The sequence below is a fragment of the Xiphophorus hellerii genome, chromosome 20 (genome assembly GCF_003331165.1).
Source record: "Xiphophorus hellerii strain 12219 chromosome 20, Xiphophorus_hellerii-4.1, whole genome shotgun sequence".
Taxonomy (NCBI): Eukaryota; Metazoa; Chordata; class Actinopteri; order Cyprinodontiformes; family Poeciliidae; genus Xiphophorus; species Xiphophorus hellerii.
The window spans coordinates 28,038,997-28,062,527 of record NC_045691.1 but is presented as its reverse complement, the minus strand read 5'-3'; the positions used below and the strand labels follow the sequence as shown (position 1 = coordinate 28,062,527).

At 40.3% G+C, this 23,531-nt stretch overlaps 1 protein-coding gene across 11 annotated transcripts in view; it reads right to left on the bottom strand.

Moving 5' to 3' along the window:
- magi1b (membrane associated guanylate kinase, WW and PDZ domain containing 1b) overlaps positions 1 to 23,531 on the bottom strand; it is a 146,918-nt gene that overhangs the window by 38,380 nt on the left and 85,007 nt on the right. For 7 of the 11 annotated variants that reach the window (XM_032550576.1, XM_032550580.1, XM_032550581.1 and 4 more), the window contains exons 5-12: positions 20,554 to 20,779; positions 19,677 to 19,759; positions 19,047 to 19,079; positions 12,836 to 12,893; positions 10,373 to 10,506; positions 8,846 to 8,962; positions 5,711 to 5,896; positions 4,964 to 5,620 (exon numbers count right to left, since the gene is read on the bottom strand). In XM_032550576.1, coding sequence (XP_032406467.1) covers positions 4,964 to 5,620; positions 5,711 to 5,896; positions 8,846 to 8,962; positions 10,373 to 10,506; positions 12,836 to 12,893; positions 19,047 to 19,079; positions 19,677 to 19,759; positions 20,554 to 20,779 — 1,494 coding nt within the window. The remainder of the gene's footprint in view (positions 1 to 4,963; positions 5,621 to 5,710; positions 5,897 to 8,845; positions 8,963 to 10,372; positions 10,507 to 12,835; positions 12,894 to 19,046; positions 19,080 to 19,676; positions 19,760 to 20,553; positions 20,780 to 23,531) is intronic. The other 4 variants (XM_032550578.1, XM_032550571.1, XM_032550574.1 and 1 more) reach the window with 2 other exon arrangements.

The following is a 23,531-nucleotide window of genomic DNA, read 5'->3' as shown; positions in this document are numbered from 1 at the left end:
ACACGTCGGTGGTAAGATTTCCACCAATTTGCAACACTAAACAGCTGACTAAATTTGGTAAAACCATTTATTTTTAAGGGACTGCTCTCTAATATGCACTATGCCATTGCCTCTTCTCATATAAATAACTAACAACTGCTGAAAGCTTGAAAAAAACATATTTTAAAGACCATTAAATGGGACAGCTAAAATTAGGATTGGCAGATCAAAGCTTCAGAAAAAAAAATCAGAACAGAAATTGGCCACAAAGCTCTGACTGGTGCATCTCTGTTTAAAAAAAAAAAGAATAAGAAACTTTGTTCATAGCAGCCGATCTCCAGATGAAACATGACAGTTTAATAACCAGAAACGGCTAACAAGGTTTTCATCTGCTTCCTCATCAGAATGTACTGACTTTATTTATTACGCAGTTAATGAATACCCAATGCTACAGAGGTCCTTTCTGACTTTCACTGAAACAGAGAATAAGGTCGTCGCTTGGAAGGCTGTTGCTTTGAAAACTTCTAAATGTAAAAATTTTTCTCCCTCATGTCTGAAAAGGACTCGTTTAAGTGTCTAAAACTGAGCCGAACAGGGTCACAAAGCCTTTTAAAAAAAGATACAAACATGCTAGAAAGGTTGCTGGTGTAGAGTTAAATCAGATTTTTTTAAAATTATTTTTCATGTGCATATGATCTCACACTGTGAGGAAAAACAGCGGGAGAGAGACAAGGCAGCATGCAGTAGCAAATAGACGAGTTTCTTAACGAGTGTGTTTCCTCATGAGCCGGTCCTCGGGGATTGACCCATTTTCATGTGGGCGAGCGGGTGTGAATACATCCTGGCAGTCGGGTGGGGGGGTGCTGAATAAAAACAGAGTAGGGGTCTGGAGGGGAAGATGATGGGCCAAATCTCCACCAATTAAGACTGAACTCCTGACTCTAATCTGAGAATACATGCAGGGCCGTGGATAGCCAAGCATGTGCGTACATGACCAATGAGCGCAGGTTCCGGGAGGAAAACAGTCTTGACTGATAGACGGAGGCTGAGAGTGAGGTAGAATACCAGAGAAAACAAGACGTGCGGGTGTTTATAAGCAAAGCTGACATCAGGACCCCAATTAGAGGCCAGTGTGCCGGTGGAGGGATCCGGAGAGAGAAAGCAGCGAAGAGACTGTGAGCAGGAGAGTAATTAAGGCAGTGTGACGAGACCGTCAGTAATGTTCTCATGAGTGGGCCTGCTTGGGAACCCGTTTCTAATAGGCGTGCTATAATGTGGATGATGAAGTGCAAGTGTGCCGTGTGAAATATATAGTGGGTTATTCAAGAAGATGGTAAATGTGAGGAAAGTATTTAGGAATTCAGAGGGGTGAGATGTTTATGCCACATATGTACGTCCGTCTTGACTAATGGAAGATATTATTCTGATGATAGGTTCAGCTCATTAAACTCCATAAACTCCCTTTTAGCTTATCTGGCGAAGCTAATGAACACATTAGCTTCTAATCTGTAATTAATCACAATGGCAAAGTGTCTTACTTGTATATCTATGTTCACTGGAATATGTCTGGACTGCACACAGACATATGGAGCAAATGAAACCTCAGTCTGAAGCATGATTCAGATAATGTGACACATTGTGCAATTACAATAGATCTGCAACTAACAGTTATTTTAGTTAGATTAATCTATCGATTACTTTGACGATTAACCGATTAAGCTGACAAAAGAATTGGCACATTTTGCAGATTTTTCCATTTAAATCTTTTTGTGTAATGTTAGAGATACATTAAAATGAAATAACATAGTGTTTCATTGGAGAACGTTGGCTCATTTGTAGCAAAGAATTATTAAGAATGCAGGCAGCAATAAATGCATTTAACATCAACATGTGAAAAGCTCAGCTCTTTCTGCTGGACTCAACTTCAGTACAATGCATTGATCTGTCATTTGCCATAATGTATATTTTAAAAAAGGCATGTCAAAAGGTTTTAAAACCCTTTACAATAATACATGGAAAAATCTTAATTAGCCTTACAGTAATCAAACCTTTCACATGATTGCATATCTGCTTTTTGCAAGTTTCCACTAATATTTTGACAATTTATTTTTGGTGATGAACTCCAAGTCATTGATGTTGGAAGACCTTCTTGCCATCAGCCTACATCACTTCCAGTCAGAAAAACATGATGGTAAGAGCACTTAAAATCTAAAACTGCAAAAGTATCAACAATTCAGAGCATAGGTGTATATAAAATGTATTCCTAAAGGCTGAGGATAAACTTAAGTTGCTCTCGTATTGTTTCATATCTTGCCATTTCTTCAGAGTTTCGGGCGGTCATGAAATAACATTTTTCAACTTGTCCAAAAATTGCGTGGAAATCTGCCATAGTGGTAGCAAACGAAGACGATGGTATTTACCCAAGGCAGACAAGCAACGTCTGTATAAGGAAGATGTCGACGCTGAAGTGTTCCAATTATTATGGCTCGCTCATTACTCCTTCGGAGGAATTGAGCACTTCATCAGCGGGATTTGGTGTTTAACTGTGCAAACGAGAGAAGTGCAGACTGTTGTTCTCTTATTAATCTCCTTGAAGGCGAACAAGCAAACATATTTGCTCTTTATGTCTGTTTCGGTTCCCCTCTTGTTCCTCATTAACAGTAAACAGGGTTGAAGAATACTTGCATCAAAAGGCTGTTTAGACCGCTGGTCCATTTATTTTTATTTTTTTCGTCATTTGTCCATACTCATTTTAAACTCTGATATTTTTCAGCTGAAGTCAGTTGGTGTCCATAAAGGACAGTCCCAGTATAAACTAAGGTCCAACCTGTTTTACAGACATAGTTTAAATCCCTTAACAGGGTGAGATTGTACCATTTTATGGGCTTATGTGCATTATCAAAATGAGGGCATGTTGCTCATTAACACATGCAAGGAGAAGAGGACTTGTATTGTTTTTTTTCTTCTTGGCCACATATCAAGAGGCTAGACAATGAAAGAGTGACTGAATGGATGACTTTATGTAGATACAGGTATAACATTGAGAGAGAGTAACACAAAGACATAGGTTTATAGTGAGATATCATTTGTGGTTGCTATTCACTTGATGAATTTCCTTAGACAGTTTTACTTACATCACCTTGCAGAGGTTGTAAATTACCCATACATGCACACATAGAGAAAAACTATTTTCTTCCTTCAACAAATAGGCTAGAATGCAAGTTGGGGACAATCTGACCTAGAAAATGGTGCCAATACTGGTATTACTGACCGGTATGTCTGAGAGGGACCAGATGGGAAATGATGAAATTCGGTTATTGCACTTTTATCCTTTGTTCACAGCTGCTTTGTTCCCATTTGGTGTTCCCGCACAACAATGATTGTCAATCAGTGGCCGTAACAAAAGCCGTGAGTGGCGCAGCTTGAACAGAATCCTTCACATGCCGCTGCACTGTTTGCAAAGAACTGACACCGGCTCAAGAACTTGGAAAATTTATGTTAAGGGCAAAATGTCACAGACTTCAGCTCAAAGTGAAGCCTGGTAGGTGGAGAGAAAAGAAAGAAAGAAAGAAAGAAAAAACAAGCCCAATTGGCTGCATCTTTAAAGCCATTTGCTCTAACATGGGCTCAAAATAAACTAGACAGGTTGTCAACTGGCAAACAAAGCGGAGAGGGATGAAGTAGAGGGCATCTGTGGAGACAGATAAGGTTGGTGTGAGACAGAGTAAGAACAATAGGAGAGGATATTCAGACTCTTTGACCTGAAACACCACAGCGCTTTGGGTCTTTCTTTCCCCTCTTTACACTTCAAACCCTCCTTCTTCTAACGTGGCCGTTTCCATTTCAGGTCAGCCACACTGCGTTGCAGAAGAATCCAGACCTCTTAAACTTTTTCACATTTTACTACACTGATACAAACTTTGTATTTTATTGTCTTTTTATTTTAAAACAGACCAACACAAGGTAATCCACAAAAGTGAAGGGCTAGGAAAAGGTGTGCAGTATGTAGTTGGTAGTCTGGTATTGACAATCAGAACTCCAGTATGCCATAAACAGCCGTATTTATGGCCATTTGGGTTATTGAGATCATGTGGTAGAATGGCCCAGTCAAAATCTAGACTTAAATAAAATTGAGAATCTTTAGCAAGACTCCAAAATTCCTCTTCACAGACACTTTTTGTCCAACGTGGCTGCAGTTGAAATATCTTATGAAGAGGAATGTTTCTAGCCGTACAAGGCTGACAGAGAAATACCCCAAAAGACTTGAAGCTATACCTGCAGTGATAGATGGCTCTACAATACAAAAGCAAACTACCTCCTGGTTTTTACTTGCAAAAAACCCCGAAAACCACGCATACTTTTTCTCTGAAGTTCACAACCATGCCCTACTGCGTGTTGGTTTGTCACAAAATGAAATCCACATATAATGATATTGTCATTTACGGTTTTAATATGACACCAAAAATTTAAAAAAATAAAAAATCGAGGGTCATGAATAATTTTGCCAGACATTACATTCTTTGTGTCAGTGCCATTCACTAAGCACCTCATCCTCTCCATGATCATCCATTTCCTCAAATGTTATTTGAACTTCCTCTAGCGCTCCTTCCTGTCCTCCTTACCATAATCACCACGCTCTCTATTTTGCCTTGTTTGCAATCCAATCTCTTTTTTTCCCCCCAACAATTTCTATTTGCATGAATAAATAAATGTGTGTGTCGATAAAGGAGCTCTGTGAGTGAAAACAGCCTGTAAGGCAGAAGGCTATTATTTTCGTCAATAGCATTGAGCAGTCGTTCATGGCAAAGGTTCGTTGTTTTTTGGAGCGCTCTAACATATGGGCACATAAATCAGAGCCTGCCATAGATCTCAGCTCTGGCTTTCTCACTTCCATCTGTGCTGATGAGTTTAAACGCAGCCTGGAAGCTTATTCACAGACCAAATATAAATGTATAAGAAAAATAAAAATCAGGCATTTGCTCACCTCTCTGCACCAGCATGGTGACCTCGCTGCCTTTCGGTAACTTGCTGAGCATGTCCACGACCTGGTTGTGAGACATGCTCTGCACATTCCTCTTGTTCACCTCGACGATGATGTCCCCCTCCCTAAGGCCACGGCAGCGAGGGTAGTCCACGATCTGCTTCACCCTCTGCCCTCCACCGCCAAGGCTGTCCGCGATAGTGAAGCCAAAGCCCTTGTCTCCTTTCTCCATGTGTACAGTGATGAGTTCTGGTTGCGTGGCAATGGACGAAGCCAGGGTTACCACGTCACTAGAGTAGCCGAGCTGGGAGGAGGTATCGGACGCTACCTCGGTGGAGGGGCTGTGAGGTCGGGGGAAGCCATTGAGAGGCGGTCCGCCGTTGATTGGGCCGTTGGTGCTCTGACTGCCTTGGCTCGACGGAGAGTCGTAGCTGCTTGTGACCTCCTGGCCGTTGACGATGATGGGATCTTTGTTATCAAGGATGGCCACCGAGGTTACCAAACTGGTGTTTGGATCATCGGGGTCGAAAGGCAGTGGGTAGCCACGACACAGCTCCAAGTTGACCATGGAGCCGATCGGGATGGACTGGAAGATCTTCACAACTTGGGCGTGCGTGTAGCCCAGCACGCAGGTGTCATTTACACTCACAATCACATCCCCTTCGAGGTGGAGAGAAAGAGGGCGTGCAGTGACTGAACTGAACCAGTACTCCCTCCCTCTTCGCAAATAATAAACGCAACGGCACCAACCTGTCTCCATCTTCCCATCAAGGGCTGCAGGTCCATCCAGAACCAAACTCTTTATCTGCAAGAACTCATCCGGCTCGTCCCCTCCAACAACGGTGAACCCAAACCCTCGACGGCTCTTCTTCAGTTTGGTATTGATGAAGGTCCCGTTCAGTTCTGAACGGTTCCTAGTAAAGAAAGGCTTCCCACCTGAACACAAAGATAATTCTGCTTTATTTACTCTTTCGTGAAAACACACAAATTCAATTAGGCCTAACAGGATTTGGTGTGGATCCTTAAGAGAGCTACTAGTCTTAAAACGTGGTCTACATCTGCTAGCATTGCCCAAACACAATGACACTTAACATCGGCTTCCCTGCAAACACAAGGTTTTAAGTATATCCTTTTTGATTAAGCTGTGCCAAAGCTTCTCCCATAAGCCGTCTGCCTGCAGTCAACGCACTCTTTTGGCGAAACATTATAGAGGTGTGGGTAATGGCACAAATCCAAGCTGTTTTTCTGCTTATTCTTTGTTTAGTCTGATGTGATTACTCTTTTAAAGTAAGCCTGATCCAAATAACAAATAGTCAGGACAACCCCTGGCTTGAGATCTGGTAATATGATGCCAGAATAAATCTGCCTTGTAACGGTGCCATCCAGAAGAAGACTTTTTCTGGCAAAATAAGACAAAGACTCTTATTGTGAAGAATTAAAGAAAATAATCCTTGAATTGATACATTGTGCTAACAGACAGTAAAATGTTCCTGCAGTTTTAGGTCCTTTTAATGAGGTGACAGGAAAAGTATCAGCAGTATTAAAATAGAGTAACACACTCCCTCCATCTTTTGCTGAGCACTGCCAGTCAGGCTCCTTCATGTGTTTAGGGGTATCCTGCTAGGAGATATGTAGCTCAAGGTATCCTCCTCAACTCTGACCAGCTTCCCTCTCCCTGTTGAATAGAGGCATCCCCCACAGTGCGATATTGCCACTTCTTTGTTTCATTAAGAGTATGATTTTTTTTTTTTTTTTTTAGATTTTTATGCCACATACAGGGTTTTACTTGAAGGAAAAAAATGTCAGGTTTTGGTCTTATCCGAACAGAGCACCTTCTTTCACATGTTTGCAAAGTCCCAGTCATGGATTGTGGAAAATCTCTGAAGATGTTCTAGTCATGCAAGTACGGGCAGTGTGTTTTAAATCTCAAATTGGAAAGCTGTGGGGCTCAGGGTTTTCAAGCTGCTGAGGACAACCGATAGCCAGTCCAAACAGACGCGACAGACTCCCTGTGCTACTCTGTAAAAAGCAGAATTCCAAAAAGGGTAAAACATTTTGCAAAATAAACATTTTTAGAACAGAACTACAACTAAAATTTGACAGTTTTGCTTCTATATTTTTGCTCAATTTATAGCAAGTCAGTTTCTACTAAGAGATGCTCAATCGTGTTATATACTTTTCTTCAAAAGGTTTGTGTAAACACTGTGAAACTGTGGTGTGCCTGGTGTTTACAACGATGACCCCAAATTCCAGGGGAGGTGAAAAGGAGGCTTCATGGATGCGGAGCAGGACCAAAGAGCAGGGAGAGAAGGAGGACGTTCAAGTCATCTCTCCCATTGATCTTAAAGGACAAGGGTGATATCCTGGACTCCAACATCTTCTGTTTTCTAACCTTGCGCCTGGGGCAGAGATTCAAGTAGAAGCGGCAAAAGCAAATGAGGTGGATTAGCAGTGCTTGGTGTCTTTCCGGACATGCCGCTGTAGAATATCGTCTCTGCTGCCTGGAAATTGGGCTGTTAGTATGTCATGAAAGTCATGAGACTGATTTAAAGCAACAATCCTCAGTCAGAGGCCTCCTCAGATTCCCTGCAAGACTAACTGCTACTGGAGATCCATCCTGCCTTCAGCATCACCATCCAAAATGACTGTTTGAGGACACGTGGATGACATGAGTGAAAGCATTTAACTTCAGTCTAAAGTATTTCTGAACAGAACTGAGTCAGGCCTTCTGAATGGAGCCTAATCTTTTATTACAAAACAACGTTTAAGCTCCATGTGATGAAAGATTACGTCCAACATGTTACTTCATCTGGTTCCGACAAATTAATTTCAGCAAAAAGAAGGCAAGACGTTGATGGAGAGAGGGAACGTTAGAGAGACGTGTGTTAAGTAATCAGCAGTACAACACTGTGTTTCGGCAGGACCATAGTTTATGCATACAATGAAAAATACATTACCCTCAGCTGTGTCCTTCTGTTTGTGACATTTTGTGGTGAATGCATGTCTGTGCGCAGGCGTACTATACTGCATTATTTCTTATAAAAGGAGAGCGACAGCCAAACTATATATATTATATTCACAGCACATGAGGGAATGGACCAAGAGTCAGGGAAAAAACATGAACTCAGGGAGTCAGATAAAGAGATTTTAAATGATTTCTTTGTCTGGCAGAATAACATAGGGGTACGACGGCCTTGGACAAGTGAGACAGAAACGAGTGGGCTCAGAGCGAGACGGGAATATGGACTGAAAGACAAGAGAAACCGAGGGAAGGTAGTAAGAAAAAACCCAGCAAAACAGGGAGCTATAAAACAAAGATCAACAAAAGACAGAGGCACCCGACGGAGAGGCTCCGGAGAGTAAAAGGGGAGCTCCAGAATGAGGCAGTTAATTTTAAGCCATGACTGGGCTAATTAGACAGGCTGCTAGTGGGAGGCTGGCATGAAAGGAGCTGGCAACGATGAGAAGGAAACCCGCTGCAGCTGGAGGTGTGTGCGTCGCTTAACGATGGGTGAAATCAGGCCATTATTTGATTTGAACACGGAACATTACAAAACCGTACAGAGCACGGTTATATTAAGGACGTCTCCTCAGAATCTTGACACCGTTTCGAGTGCTCACTCGTACAAAATGTACCCCGTTGCACATTTTGAATGCGATAAAGTTCCCCCCCACCCCGTATTGATTAAGAATAAATGAAATTGCTTCAGAGTGTCAATTCATGGCTGGTTTTTCATTGCGAAATCTAAAACACAGCCTCAGGCAATGGCAGAAAGAAATGGCAGTAGGAGCTAAATCTTATTTAGCACATAATAGGCTGTTCAGGGTAAGAGAATGGAAGAAGATAATGAGCGCACATTTTCATTTCTATGGAAGAGAACTTACGTTTTTGTCCCATGGCGTTGGGCACGGGTGGACCCGTCTGAGGGTCCCTGTACGTCTCGTGGTTGGTGGCATAGGTGGCCAGGGGAGCGCCTGCCAATGCCGAGTCCTCAATCCATTCTGCAACAGCAAAAAACATCACATATTCTCTAGATGGGGGAATAACTAGGAGGATCACGATCCTGCTTGTACGGCTCCAGGACAAGATCTGACCCTTATGAAGCTGACTGAGAATACGAGACGAAGGAGTTAAAAAGCTCAAAACGGAGCACAGCTCGACTGGGTGCTGGTCATTGCACCCTTTAGCCATGTCTTACCTTTGTTCTTTTGCTGGTTTTGCACCTGACTTCTTGATAAAACAGACGATATTTCATTCGTGAAATGAATGAGTAAATTCATGCCCACCAGGTAGATGTTTCACATCTTCCATCGACAATCTACAATTTAAAGTAATTTTCTGCACAGTTTCCAAACAAGGCAATGTGGTTTTATGACTTCAGTAAATAATCCTCAACAGCATGAGGTAGCTTGGAGGTATATTGACTCCATAAAGTGCTTAGAAAATAATGTACTTTTGAATACATGAGACATTTAAGCATTTTTACGACTATTTACCTCTATAAAACCAAACAAAAAAATACTCAACTACCAAGAAAAAAAATAAAAATAAAAAAATCGATGCGACAGGGACAGTTTATTTACAGGTCTGGAAGGGAAGTAGGGTGAATTGAAGTTCCGACTGGAAAGAAGCCAAATTGACCAGTAGCAGTTTGAGCGGGTCCTACAAGCTTCCTGTTGAATTCATTTTTAGCAGCTGTATGTGATTTATTGCCTTGTTATTTCTGCATTGGAAAGATCAAATTGAAACTTTGATGTGTATTCTCGGTGGAGAGATGTAATCAATACCTCAAAGGGGTGCAAAATGAGTAAAACTCTGCATTTTTTTTTAAAGCTGTTCTTTCTGGCCTTGAGAAAAAGTCAGCAGGTAATTGAGGTGAATCTAATGTTTTCTGCTGGATGAGCGCACAGTGGGGTGTGATAAGTGAACTCCCTTGAGGGCTGACCTGCATTTAAAATCAATTCCTCGGTGGGGTTTCCTATGCGTGCATTAACGTGAACTCAGATTGCAGAAACAGCCTCCACTCTGGTCGAGTTCGGTAGCTTCATTTGATAAGAGTCTTCCACCAAAAGAGCTACGTTCAAATTTCATGCGAGGCTTATTATTTCAAGCACAAGCCAAACTTACTTGTGTTTCGCCCTTGGAGAAAAGCTTCAAGTCAACGCAACAAACGAGACAAACGCAACAAAGAAATCCAAAATGAACGTAAATAAAGGGCTGCGCCGCGCAGCCGCAAATAATAGTTATGCCTTTATGGAACAGCACTTAGCAAATCATACGGCAGTAGCAGGCAGCATCTCATAGTAAAATAGCAGTAGCTGGTACAAACACTCAAACACAGGCAACGCAGGCATAAACATGAATATAAAAGAAAGAAAATGACGCCCCTTGGCGGGGGCTTGTGAACGAACCTCGGATGTAGCGCTCACCTTCAGGTGGCTGCTGGCTTTGGGGCTGAGGCTGCTGGGCGGGCTGCTGTTCCAGCTGCCTGCGCCTCTTAGCCTCCAGCAGCGGGTTTTCGTACTGGGTCTTCCTGTTGATATGACTGTGGATCAAGGGGACGGGGAGAAATGAGTAATGCAGGAAGAATGGATTTAAGGGGGAGGGGGAAAAAACAACAACAACAAACAAACAAACGGGAAAATTTGGCAGGTGTGCAGAGAACAGCAGGAGGATAGAGAATAGAGTCAGGTAGGGCCAAAGAAGGAAGGCATGGGAGGGGAAGACAAGGTCATAAGATTCTGATTAATAAATCAAAGCACATCAGACATGTACCTGTAAGAGTCCTCTATTTAAATGTATATAACGAAGTTACACCAACAAAACTCTACATTTCTGGCAGGGAAAGTTGACAAAATTCCCACCAGATGTTGGTAACAACTAATGTTGCACAACATAGCGAACTGGAATAATAAAATCAATATGTTCAACATCACAGCTTAGGAACAATGTTTGAGCAGGATGTTGTCTTTCAAGTACCACACATTCAAATTGTTTGCCAATAAAATATTTTTGCCCGTTGAATAAAATCTAACTCCTCTCGATGGTCATACTTGATAAATACCTTTATAAACCAAGATGCTAAAAAAGTAGTGGGACATTCTGAAGAAAATGTGGTTTGATTGCAATTGGTGTCGGCATCTAAATATTCTGCGACTGTATTGCAATTGCATGTTCTGTTGATATTATGAAGGCCTAGTAACAACTAAAGTTAGTATACAGGTAAGTACTGAACACATGAAGAAAAAAGAAGATGTAAAAGGCAGAGAAAGCCATGAAGTTATCTGAAGTCTGTCGGTGTTCAGAAAGCAATCCTGCCCTCTATTACTGCAAATTAAGTGTTTGTAAATGTTGCTAAATAATGCATTTTCCAGGAATGGAAAGAACATTATTTCACCATTAGCCAGCCACAACCAGGTGCTGTTTGCAAGATTTCTGACAGGCAAGTCAAAAGAATAATCAGAAAACTTATGCAAGAGAAAAAGAGCATCCGCAAAGAGATTTATAAAGAGCCAGGATTTGCAGATAGGTACGTTTTAACTTCAGTGGCTTCTATGAAAACTCAATGCACAATACTCAACACTTGAAGAAAAAGATTATTGGAGAACATCTGGACAGGTCTAAGAAACACTGGCTAATAAAATGCGCAGACACATTCAAAAATAGGCTCTTCAGATGTCTCTGGACATTTCCTTTTTTTTTTTTTTACCCAAAAAAATAGTGAACTCTGAAAGTGAGAATCCTGGTGCTGGGTTGTTTTCCAGCAAATGGTACCATCAGACTTCATAAAATTAAACAAAGAATGAATGGGGAAATTCATAGGGACATTCTTGACAAGAATCTGACGATAAACGAACAGCGTTTTTCTTCAGAAAGACAACGATCCCAAACAAACTGTAACAAGAAAAAGAAAACAGAAAGCTAAGTGAACGACTAAGTCAATCTCACAACTTGACATCAATTGAAGACAGAGTGTGGAAGAAGTTTCCATAACCTTTAACATTTGAAAATGCTGTGGAAAAATGGATCAAAATTACACCTGGCCAATTAATGTGACTGTTTTTACCCAACAGGAATCTTATTCACGCGGTCATCTCCTATAGAAAGGCATCCATTCATTAGATTTGTTCATTTCATAATTCCACTTTGCTCATCTTAATTAATGGACACATTTGTATACATCATATTTGTGAATTATTTGAGCTGTTACTGACATCTGGTGAAAGTTTTATGTCAATAGCTCCACTGGAAATATATTTACTAGACAAACTGTTCGGGCTGAAGCCTTTTCTGAAGGTTTAATTCACAGAACCTCTTTCACATCATCTAGCATGCCTGGGAGGAGCCCAGCAGCCGAAAGCACTTTATTATGAGGCAAATGACAGCAATTGTGAATAATGTATATGAGAAAATATATTGCATTGACAAAGCAGGACAAAAAATAAATAAAAAAAATATGCCACATCCCCGAGCCCCAGGTGCTGCTTTGAACAACATCAAATACACACTGAGCATATTTGTATTAATGCAGAGGGCTGGCGGCTCCACGCCGTCTAAAATGAATGAGGTGCACACACACACACACACACACACATAGACCCAATTGTTGATTATTTTCCCAAATGGTATTGGCACAAACAAAAATGTCCTACATTCATGCAGCCACAAAAAAGTCGAGGCACAATTTGTTTGACATTGACGGAAAACAAAACTCTAGACTCAGATTTACAGTGAGGTCACGAGTTTCGCTTGTTGGACTAAAAACGGGGACACTCGTCTTTTATGCCCAAGAAGAAACATTTGCTAGACGAGGCCTTCAATTGATTTCTTTTCATAAATGTCTATCTGCAAACTTCATACTGTGTGTGACTTACTCAACATAGTAGACCCCGTAGACTGGATCGTCGATTTTCTCCCATCCGTGAGGAAGTTCTGTAAAGGTAAAACACGAAGAGGACCAGGCAGATGAGAACGACATAAAGTGGCAGGTTTGGATTCAATCATCACTGTTGGGCAACATCATCATGAAACAAGCACTGATTTATTTGTCCATAAACCCTGATTTTCCTGATAAGCCCATGTCTCAAAGCCAGAGCATCCAGTGCTACTGTCAGAAACCTTGGGGTCATTTCGATCCAATTTTATGGTGACAGCTCAACAAATTAGCCAAAATCAGAAACCTTTGTTTTCATCGGTAATGCTCTTCATCGAGGGAGATTTACATTGACACGAATATCTTTAAAATATTTCAATATTTTATATAATGAAAACCCAAAATTGCAGGTGAGAGTCGCTTATTAAAGCAATCTGTCGTAAACTAAACCTTTTAGCTGAATTTTGGAATAAACTTCCAGAAAGAGATGCTCAAACACCGAGTTACTTTAAATCGAGGTTAAAAACCCAACCAGCTTAGGTTGTTGTTTTTTCTTGGAAGATTTATTATTATAAATCTTCTGATTTATAATAATAGGAAGATTGATTGATAAGGATGCTAAAGATAAATGTAGATGTATGGCTATCTTGTAGGAGATTGTAGATAGTAAGCATAACTGCATAATAAATTAATTGTACAGATATAATCTTTGAAAAAGTAGAAATTGTGACAGAGTAAAAATTAGTGTAAATATGTATGATGTTGGACATATTTGGACGAAGCAACAAGGAGTGAGATTTACTGGACTTTGTCTTCTCATTCCTTTTTCTCAACGGATATGCAAGTTTTATATTTTATTTTATGTTTGATTATTTTTTTTGCTTCATTCTTAATTATTTAATTTTTTTTTTCTTGGAATTTTATAAATGCTGAAAATACAGATTTCATTTCATTCATATATTTGATATATTTGCATGATCATTCATGGCATTTGACCAAATATAACGTTTACTACTTGTTTCGCAATCGGTTACTGTATTGTGTTTTTATCATGTAAAGCACTTTGTACTGAGTTGTTGCTAAAATGTGCGATACAAATAAACTTGATTTTTTACATATGGACTGCTGAAATAAATGTACTTTTCAGTGTTAGCCTCATGTATTGAGATGCGCCTATAATTTGAAATCCGTCAGTGGCTCGGCAGGATCGGAGCGACTCGACAGCTTCGCAGGTCGTCTGTCTGCTCCTCACCTCTGTCACCTCTCACCGCTGACATTTCCACGCATCAGATAAGAGCACAGCTGGACCCCCTGGGCTGAGGTGTATGAAAGGCTTAGCGACAGAACAGAGATGAGGAGAGAGGAAAAAAACCCAAAAAAACAGCAAGACGGGTCGAAGAGCGGCAGAGCCAAAAGAGGACGGGAAGCAGGAAAGGATAAAACAAAAAGCAAGAAAGCAGGAAGCAGGCGAAGGCACAAAAAAAGGAGTGGGAGCGGATGGAATAACCCAGGATTTGCAACCGGTGTACAAAAACAGAGAAAAAAAGGTTGAATTGAAAAGATTTGAGTTTGATGTTACGTGTGACTGAGTCCTTAATAAATGAGGAATTTTATAAATGCACATACCTCGAATTCAAACAGTGCATTCATGTAAAGTTGTCCTTGGTTTGAACAGAAACGTACTGCGACTGTGGGCCTTCTCAGCTAAATCCCATGCATTTTATTTGACGCCTCCTTCCTCTCTGTAGCTGTAGGACAGTGTGACCGATAACACGCTTTTGAATTCATCTTTACCACTTTCTAGTTTGTCGCGTTCTCTTGAATTCAAACACACCGAACTGGAAGCGGGACCAAAAGATCCATCTCCTCCAGGTTGGAAACAGAATCTCCAGCATCTGAAAACCCCTCGACTGGACTTTAGAACAGCAGCATAAACTTTTAGCATAATATAAACACGAATGGGGTTGCCTCTGTGGCATGTCATTGTCCGGCATGAATTATGTTCCAGTAATTCAGTCTCTTTGCGTTAAGTACAATATTTATCTCTTACAGCCCGATCACAGCTGCACTCATCATTGTCAGCCATCCACCCACAAAAGCTAATTTCAGGGGCTTCTAAATGGCTCCAAAAACAGATTGCTCAATAACTCTGACTTGTGACACTTGCTCCTGTTTGAAAGTGGGTATTAATTACAAACAACCACCTAACTCGGAACCACTGTCTGGCTGTTAAATTTGGAGACCCTCTACTGCAGCCGGAAGTGAGGCTATTAACAGAAGAATTATAGTGTTTCGCTAATGAATTTATATTCCTTGAACTTTCAGCATGCTGCAAGCACAAACTCTCGCTGATTTTACAGCTGTAGGTCTTTTGGAGTTTGTTTCAACTAGAGTTTCACACTCAGGCTATGTTCACACAGTAGGTCTTAGTGTTAAATTCACATTTTTTCTAAAATATGTTTTTTTGCATAGTCATTCGTACTACTGATTAAAAGCAACCGCAATCAGACTTCTGTGTGAATGGCCTATGACCCTAAGGTGACCCACATGAGCTGAAGAAGAACGATGAGGTCACACAAAAGCGCAATGTTTATTGAAGTGATGATGAACGGCATCAATTATAACATTTATTGAGCCAACAGTATCATCACAAGATCATAAAACGGAAGAAGCCAGTAAAAAGAAAGCTCAACTAACAGCAGCGGGTTTTTGTAGAGTATTGACTGTAACTTCTGTGGAGAAGTTTGTTTCGATGTGTAGTCTCATGTCAATGACATGAATATTTGATCAAATAAAAGGCTTTTAAAACTATCAAATACCTATCCAAATTAGCACCACGAATAGAAGTGGCACAGACGTAATTTGTTTTCGGGGGGTGGAAAAATTGTTCAGACTGCTGTGAGAATGTAGCCATAGAGACTGAAATATTTACCCAGGCTTCTAAAATACCTTAAGTCCAGCCCAATACTATGAGCATAAATTTTCAAGTCTTACCGTAGATTCTAATTTGGAAATAGGCTTTGACTTTGACTGAGCCATTCTGTCGTTTGATCTAAATTATTATATTGTAGGTCTTTCCATTTGTTTTAGGATCATTGTTCTGCTGAAAGGCATGTCTCCAACACCAGTCTCAAATCTTAAGTAGCATCTAACAGGTTTCCTCCTGCATTTAGCTCTGTCAATTTTCTCAGTTAGTCAAGGTTGCATGCCACACCTTTCACACTTTGATTTGTGAAAAAGCTTAAAAACTACTATTCTTCCCGCAAGTTAACAATAATTCATCAGCCTAATTTATTAACCTTATTTAGTGTCATCAAGGGCAAAGGGGGCTGGATGGAATCCTGAGAAAAACGTTTAATTTCCCATCCTCTTATGCCCTGCTTTGTGCTTTTCAAATACAATCTTAAAATATATAGAAATCTGTTTGTAAAATGTGAGAAAGTTCAAAGGCTACAATTGTGACACTATAAAAATAACACATTGATGTTTAAAATGCCTCTAGATGACACACAGGACAACATTTATATCCTAGTTCTCTGTACAATCAGCAATTAGAGTTGGTATTTTAGCATGCATAAGCATTAGCTCATTATTCACCGTTCGCCACATGCAGCTGATGCAGAAAGCTCAAGGAATGCAAGGTTACCGACAGAGAGAGCTGCTGCTGCTGCTGCTGCAAGTGCGAAGCTGTGGTGGCTGTGAATTATTTTATTCAAATGTTTTGAACTGGAACGTTAAATGGATTGCGGTCCCGCCTCACCTCGTGCTAAATTCTAATCACCCACTTGATTTCACAGTGCACTAGTTTTGCTCCAGAAGCTGCACCTGTGTATGGCTATGCAGGGGTGTGTGTGTGTGTGTGTGTGTTTGTGGTGGCGATGTGTGAGACTGCAGAGTAGACGATGCCTGGTGCTGCTAGCTTCTGACAGCAGCACCAGCACCGTGTGTGGAAACACAAATGAGAGAGAAGCAGAGAGAGAGAGAGAAAAAAACGTGTCACTCATTAGGCTGTGTTTTTCCTCTCACCCTCTGTCCCTCTTCCCACATCCTGCTTTCCGAAGCGAGGGGGAACCGAGCTCGGTGAATTACATCTCCAACTGTTTGCATCTCATTCTCCTGATACGCTACGTTGATTGAGGCCTCTTGAGTGAGGAATGCGGCTCAGAGAAGAACTCGGTCTTTGTGGGTGTGTTATGCATGTGTATGCCACGATGTAAAAGAAAAAAATAAAAAGGACTTTTTTTTCTTCTTCTTTTCAGCTGGGTTTGATTGCATTCATAGCAGCTTTGCAGTTTCTGGGTTTATTATTTTTGCCTAAAGCCATTCTAAAAACTGTTGATAATCTGATTTATGTTTCAAGTCAGATGCAAAGAAAACTGTGTTTCTCATTTCACATCACTAAAACTACTCACATTTACACTGCTTTATAAGGAACTCTGGTGAGAAATGTGGCACAAAACATATTCTTTATCGCAGGAATAAATAGATTTAGAAAATCAACCTTTTCATTTAGTAACATTCATTTAACCAAAAAATGAAAACATGTTAAGAAGCCACTTTTAAAAGGTGTAACAACTAAAACGGTGTGGAAGGTTAAGGATCCAGAGGACAGGACTAAAAGATATGCTGTGGGAAAAGCCGAAGAGTAAAATAAGAACTATGAACAATCCCTTTGAAGCACAGGTGTCAAACTCCAGTTCTCAATGGCCGCTGTCCTGCAGTTTTTAGATGTGCCACAGGTACAAAACACTGGAATCAAATGGCTTAATTACCTCCTCCTGGTGAAGATCAGTTCTCCAGAGCAGCAGAGGCACATCTAAAAGTTGCAGGACAGCGACCCTCCAGGACTGGAGTTTGACAGCCCTGGTTTAAAGGTTGTTTTTTTAATTCATATTTTCCTTTAAATTCAGACTGAAGACTATTTTTAGGAACATTCAAAGCACAATCCATGACTTTGTATTTCCAACCGGTTTAAAACAAAGAGGAAAAAGATACAACTCAAGCATGAGTTTATCTTTCTAAGTCAGGAAATATCTCGTCACTGAAACGTTCATTAATCAAGAATTAAACCATATAAAACAACTATGATGAACAAGGCAGAAGAATTAGCAAAGTTTACCTAGCAATGACATACGGCAAACAGGATTGTAAGGGAGGTTAAAAAAAAAAAAAGAAAAACCAACCCTCTCAAATTGAAAACTGCAGCAATAGGGGGCACAATGTGTTCTCCAAGGTTCCATAACAATTAATCACATCCCACATATCTTAAAGAGATTAATGAAATTAAATTACCACATTGTAGAAAAGCTGGTGCTAATGTCTTAACCAAGGTAGCCATTAATCAGATAGAGAAAATGTGTCAGTCATAACTAGTTAATAACAGTACTATCTAATCCAGGAAGCTTTTTTCTAAACAAGTGGACTGGTTATTATGATTGGGATTTAGATTTGCTTTTTATTTTAGAAAGCTGATGGGCCTGCTGCTGCCATTTGGCTCATGCAGAGAGCCATTAAAAAAAAAAAAAAAACATCATTAGAAGATTTTATTCTGAATCTGCAGTTTGTAGGAAGCGATGGCCTGCTGAGGTGGGAGTGTTTTGTGGTTTGATGACCGTCTGTCTGCAGGTTGAGAACTGTGTAAAAGGCCACATGCAGACTGTGTTTGCTGAACGTCAGAGCCACATACGAGGGGCTACGCTAGATAAATGTCAAGTGTCTGCAAGAACGACGTCTCATTTCTGGATGATTACAGGCGTAGTCACTTCCCGCCTACAGTCAAGTCACCATGAATAAGCCGCCGGACATACTGCAGAAGTTACGATAAAGTAAATGTGGACAATCAACTTTACTGATAACAACCCTTATTTGAGAAGACTCAAGTAAGGGTTGGGCAATAAAGGTTAGAAAATAAAATCTCAGATTTTCTTCCATGCCAGATCCAATTTCCGATTTTAATTATTTTTCTTTACAAATGACAGAAAATATTTCCCAAAAGTGGCTTCAACTTCAGTCATCCCTCCTGTGAGTTGTACAAGAATATAGGAATTTTTGTTTAATTACAAGAATTTTCTCAAAGTATTAGCAGAATGAAGACGCAATTTTACCATAACGTCTGGAAAATGTATAATCACATTGTTAAAAAATTTAATTCAAGGTTACCCTCGTAATAAAATACAACTTTATAAAACAAGAGGTCAGGTGTTGCTTCTTACCTAGATCATCCAGCTCTTCTGTATGGACCCCTTCTACTCAGAACGATGGATTGTTGAAGAGAGAATGGGGATGAGAGAGGGAGGGGGGAAAAGACATTTGGTGTTAGGTGGATGCAGTAGCAACGTCTGGCCACTTGGTGGCAAGAGGTAAACAAAGCCAGTCCATCAATGTCATGTGATGACGATTGTTTACAAAATACAGCACGCTGGGTTTCCGCCATGTGACCGGATCTATGTTTTGTCTGACGCAATATTGACATAAAGGCAGTGACTAAAAATTTATCTTGTTCATGTGACTGAAAACTGTACATCTTATTTCTTATAAAAACATGCTAAACAGATTTCAGAGAACTCTAACTCCTGAAGCATGGATTATCTTAAGTACCAAGGCTTGTTTTCCTGAGAAAGCTGAAGAAAAAGCAAACAGAGCAGCACCGTCATTTCTGTTGCCCAACACTGACACCTAAAGGTTACTGTGGAAACAGCCTATCTGGATTATACATCTATGACACAGAAATGAACCATGATGTGAAATGTGTCTTTTTTCGTTAAGTTGTTTCTTCCAATGAATCCGGCACTGAACTAGAAAACTGTAGTGAAAACTTAAGAATATTTCCATAGATCACATACCATCATCTTCACATTCTTCCAGGGGTTTCTGGGGTTTGTCCAGGCACCGAGGGTCTAGCCAAGAGGTGGTCTTTGTGTTGTGGCTGAACAAAACAAAAAGTTTACTGACAAGCCAATGACAAGTTAAATGGTTATCAATTACCAGTGACTGATTAGGATTTAGACTCACATAAGACGTGCAGCTTGGCAAAGCAATGCAAGTGCTGCAGTGCTTTCCAAAAGTATTCATACTTGGTATTGACTTGTACCAAAGACTAGATTCATCTTCTTAGATTCATCTTCCAGCAGGAGAATAACCCTAAAAATGTAGCTACTATGACATATTTGGATCAAAAAGTGTGAGAGTGGCACAGTCAAATCCCAGATGTAAATCGGGATAAGAGTCTTTGGCAAGAAACTTTCTGGTCACAGATGCTTTTACTCAGATCTGAGAGGTCTTAGTACTGACTCAGCAGGAATAAATACAAATTACGTGCCACACGTTCAGCCTTTTAAAAAGTGTAAGAATGTTTTGATTCATTCTTCCTCTTGAACGTTGTGCTCTACTTTTCTTAGTCCATCATATGTTTAGTAAAATATATTGAGGTTTGTGGTTTTAACATGTCAAAACATTTTTTTAAAAGTTCAAGGGGTATGAATACTTTTGTGTTACCATTTTAGAAGAGAAAGTGTCGAGCATTTTATTGTCATACTCTGTTTTTGCACTCCTTTAAAATCAGCTCAGACATAGACAGTGATGCATTGAATAACATCTTTTACAAAAACAAAGAGCTGAATATATAAATATTTAAGCAATGCAAGAGTTAACCATTTCACTGAGCCAGATAGACGCACTCAACAGCATATTTCACATGAATTAGAGGTCTTTGTTTCTTACTCTATAAAGTAGACCTCTCCGGTCTCGGTGTAGGCCATCTCCCAGTTGTCAGGCAGAGGTCCCAGCGGGTCCTCAGGGGGAGGATGGCTCAGGTGAAGGTTTGTCTGCTGTGTGCTCTCCGTGGTGGCCGATGGTGAGGGGGTTGTCCCAGCGTAGGACAGGTCGCTATGGCGAGGGACGTAGGGGCGCGCCGAGTGAGGAATTTCGTCCAATTCACTGGATTCTCCTGTGGGAAACGGAGACAAATGGAGCTCGGTCTCACACTCGTCAAACCAGCAGCACCTTCTAGGACAAAAGCAACCATTGAACTCATGAAAATGCAGCGAATCCAAAACGATCAGCTAACGAGAGCTTTTGCAGACATGATAACGTGAACTTCTGAAGAGGGCCGAGGCCACTTCCAGCCTGAAGTGACTTAAAACAAGTCGCAACAAGGATTTGACCTTTAAAGGAAAAATAACTGTGTGCTTTATCTGGAGTTCCTACATAGTGTTTTTGTCTGATTTATGTACTTTTCTAAACTTAAATAAGCTGCTAGATCAAAGAGCAAATGCAAAAGTTCATGTTAGTCAGTTTGAGAGGGTATATTTATATAAAAGTTGGATGCAAAATTTTCAAAAAGTACCACAAGTAAAATTCTGCTCTTAAAAAAAGCAACAAAAAACAACAACAATAAAAACTGGCTATTGAACGGAGAACTCCAGGATACCAGTTGCATTACATATTGTAGTGCAATTTCACTCATAGCCAGCACAAAATAGCTACGACTGCAACAATTATTTTAGTAAACAATCTATTGATTATTCTGTTGATTATTTGGATAAAAAAATGGCACATTTGACTAATTTTTCATTTAGCCACTTAAGCCTTTCCATACAATATTAGAAATATGTTAAAAGTCGCAAATTAACAAATCATCCAATCTCTTTTTTTAAATAAGAAAATAAAAATTGCAGGGCCTAAAATGCAATAACATCGGATTCCTTTAGTGACTCTTAAGAGGATGAAGCTAAAATTAAACCACTTGAGGAGTTTTGGCTAAAACATATTTACAGACTAAGGTGTTTAATCTTATGAAATGTAAATATTTTTTGTATAGTTTTGTCTTAATTACTGCTCTGAATATGTAGTATTTTCCACCAAATGGCCTTTTTAAGTCTGTATACTCCAGTTAATGATAAATCTAGATTATTTAGATTATTTAAATAACGTATTAATCACGATTAATCATTTCAGCCGTACAAGCAACTAGTAATTTTAGTTAGACATTGAATCCTAGATCATTTCAGATTTCACACTTAAAAACTAAATCTGTATACTCTCGCGTCCAATAAATCTGACTGCTCTTCCTGAAGCTTTGAAGAGATTTACTCAGGCAGCTGAGGGGGCAGTTCACACCTAGAGTCATGGCCTCTGAATAGTTAGCACTTAGCTTCCTGTTATCTCATTTTCACACTTGACCAGCAGCCATTACAGCTCCCACAATCACAAAAGGTCCACAACTAACTTTTGGTCTGACCTTTTGAAAAAAAAGAAGAAGAAAAAAAAAAGAGTGCTAAGTCAGCATCCAAGGGGGTTTTACAAATAATCCCAAAAACAGGTTTTTAGCCAGCAGCACAGCTGTGAACATGACGGTTTTATGTATTAAACCTTACAATTTTTATGACATAATTGCTTTTTTAATTGTAGAGGCTGCATAATTGCACACTTTCTGGGACTCACAGCAAGATGGCACTATTTAACATTTCTACATGCTCATGTACCGCCAAGGAATAAATAAATAAAGAATAACAAACAAAGACTGAAACTTACCAAGAAATTAGCTGTGGTATTCCAGCAACCCATTCAAATACCAAAGAACGATCTTTTCTCCACTTTCCTAATTTCCCTCTTCACAAAAGAGCAGTCTCTCCCTTGTCCTCCTGCCCAATCCTCCTCAGACCTCCTCCACCCCCTTTCCAGGTCACTCCCTCATTCTCTGTTATTTCCGGCTACCTTCACCTCACTTCCAGCCTCCTCCCACTTAACCCGTGAGCTCTCGTGTTCTTCTTCTTCCTCTTTGTCCCAAAGGCAACGAGTGCCTGAAAAGTAGGATTGAAACCCAAGCTTACATTGCAAACTACACAGGAGGCGTTGTCCGGGTGTTGTGCTGGTCAGTACAATCACTACATGCAGGTCTGTTTGTTAAAGGTGTCAAGTTACAGAAGCCTTATAAAAACAAGCATGAGCTACAGTTCCTTGCATTCTACTATCTATGCTACAATGTGGTGGATTAAAACCAAAACTTTGACTGTATTTTGCATGTGTTGTCTAGCAACCCTCACAGACTGAAAGTTTGATGAGCGCACTCAGTTTATTTTACGGACTATAAGATCATAGGAAAGATTGTGCTGTAGGTTCTTTGATAAAGTTATTAGTTTAAATCCAATATAAAATGAAGAAATTACCATCTGGAGACTTATGGTGTGATCACATCAAACACGTTTCGCGCTTCTGGTTTACATTCGAAGTCTATGTGGAGGCATATGGAGGGCCCCTCATGGCACATTTTGAGCGTCTAGCGTGGCGAGATTTGAAGCATATGGAGCGTCAAGTTTGTCCAACGCGTCTGGCAAATAGGCCGGCAACAGAAAACAATGGCTAGAGCGATTGTGACGCATCTGACGCACCCTCGACGTGCCTCCAATTAGACTTTGAATGTAAACTAGATGCGCCTGACGCTCAAAACACGTTTGGTGTGAACGCACCATCAAGTGTCTGCATTCAAAGTGCACACACGTCAAACTTGAAGCGCTGGGCGCGTTTGTGATGTGCGTAACGCGTTTGGTGTGAACGCACCATTAGACAAATAGCCAACAGTTACTGTATTTCAGATATTCCTCTGCTATCTTACTGCTGCCATGCTCACAATGTGATGAAGATATGCAGCACATTGTTATCACAGTTAGATAATCCTAACCCCATCTGTTGTTGTTCAT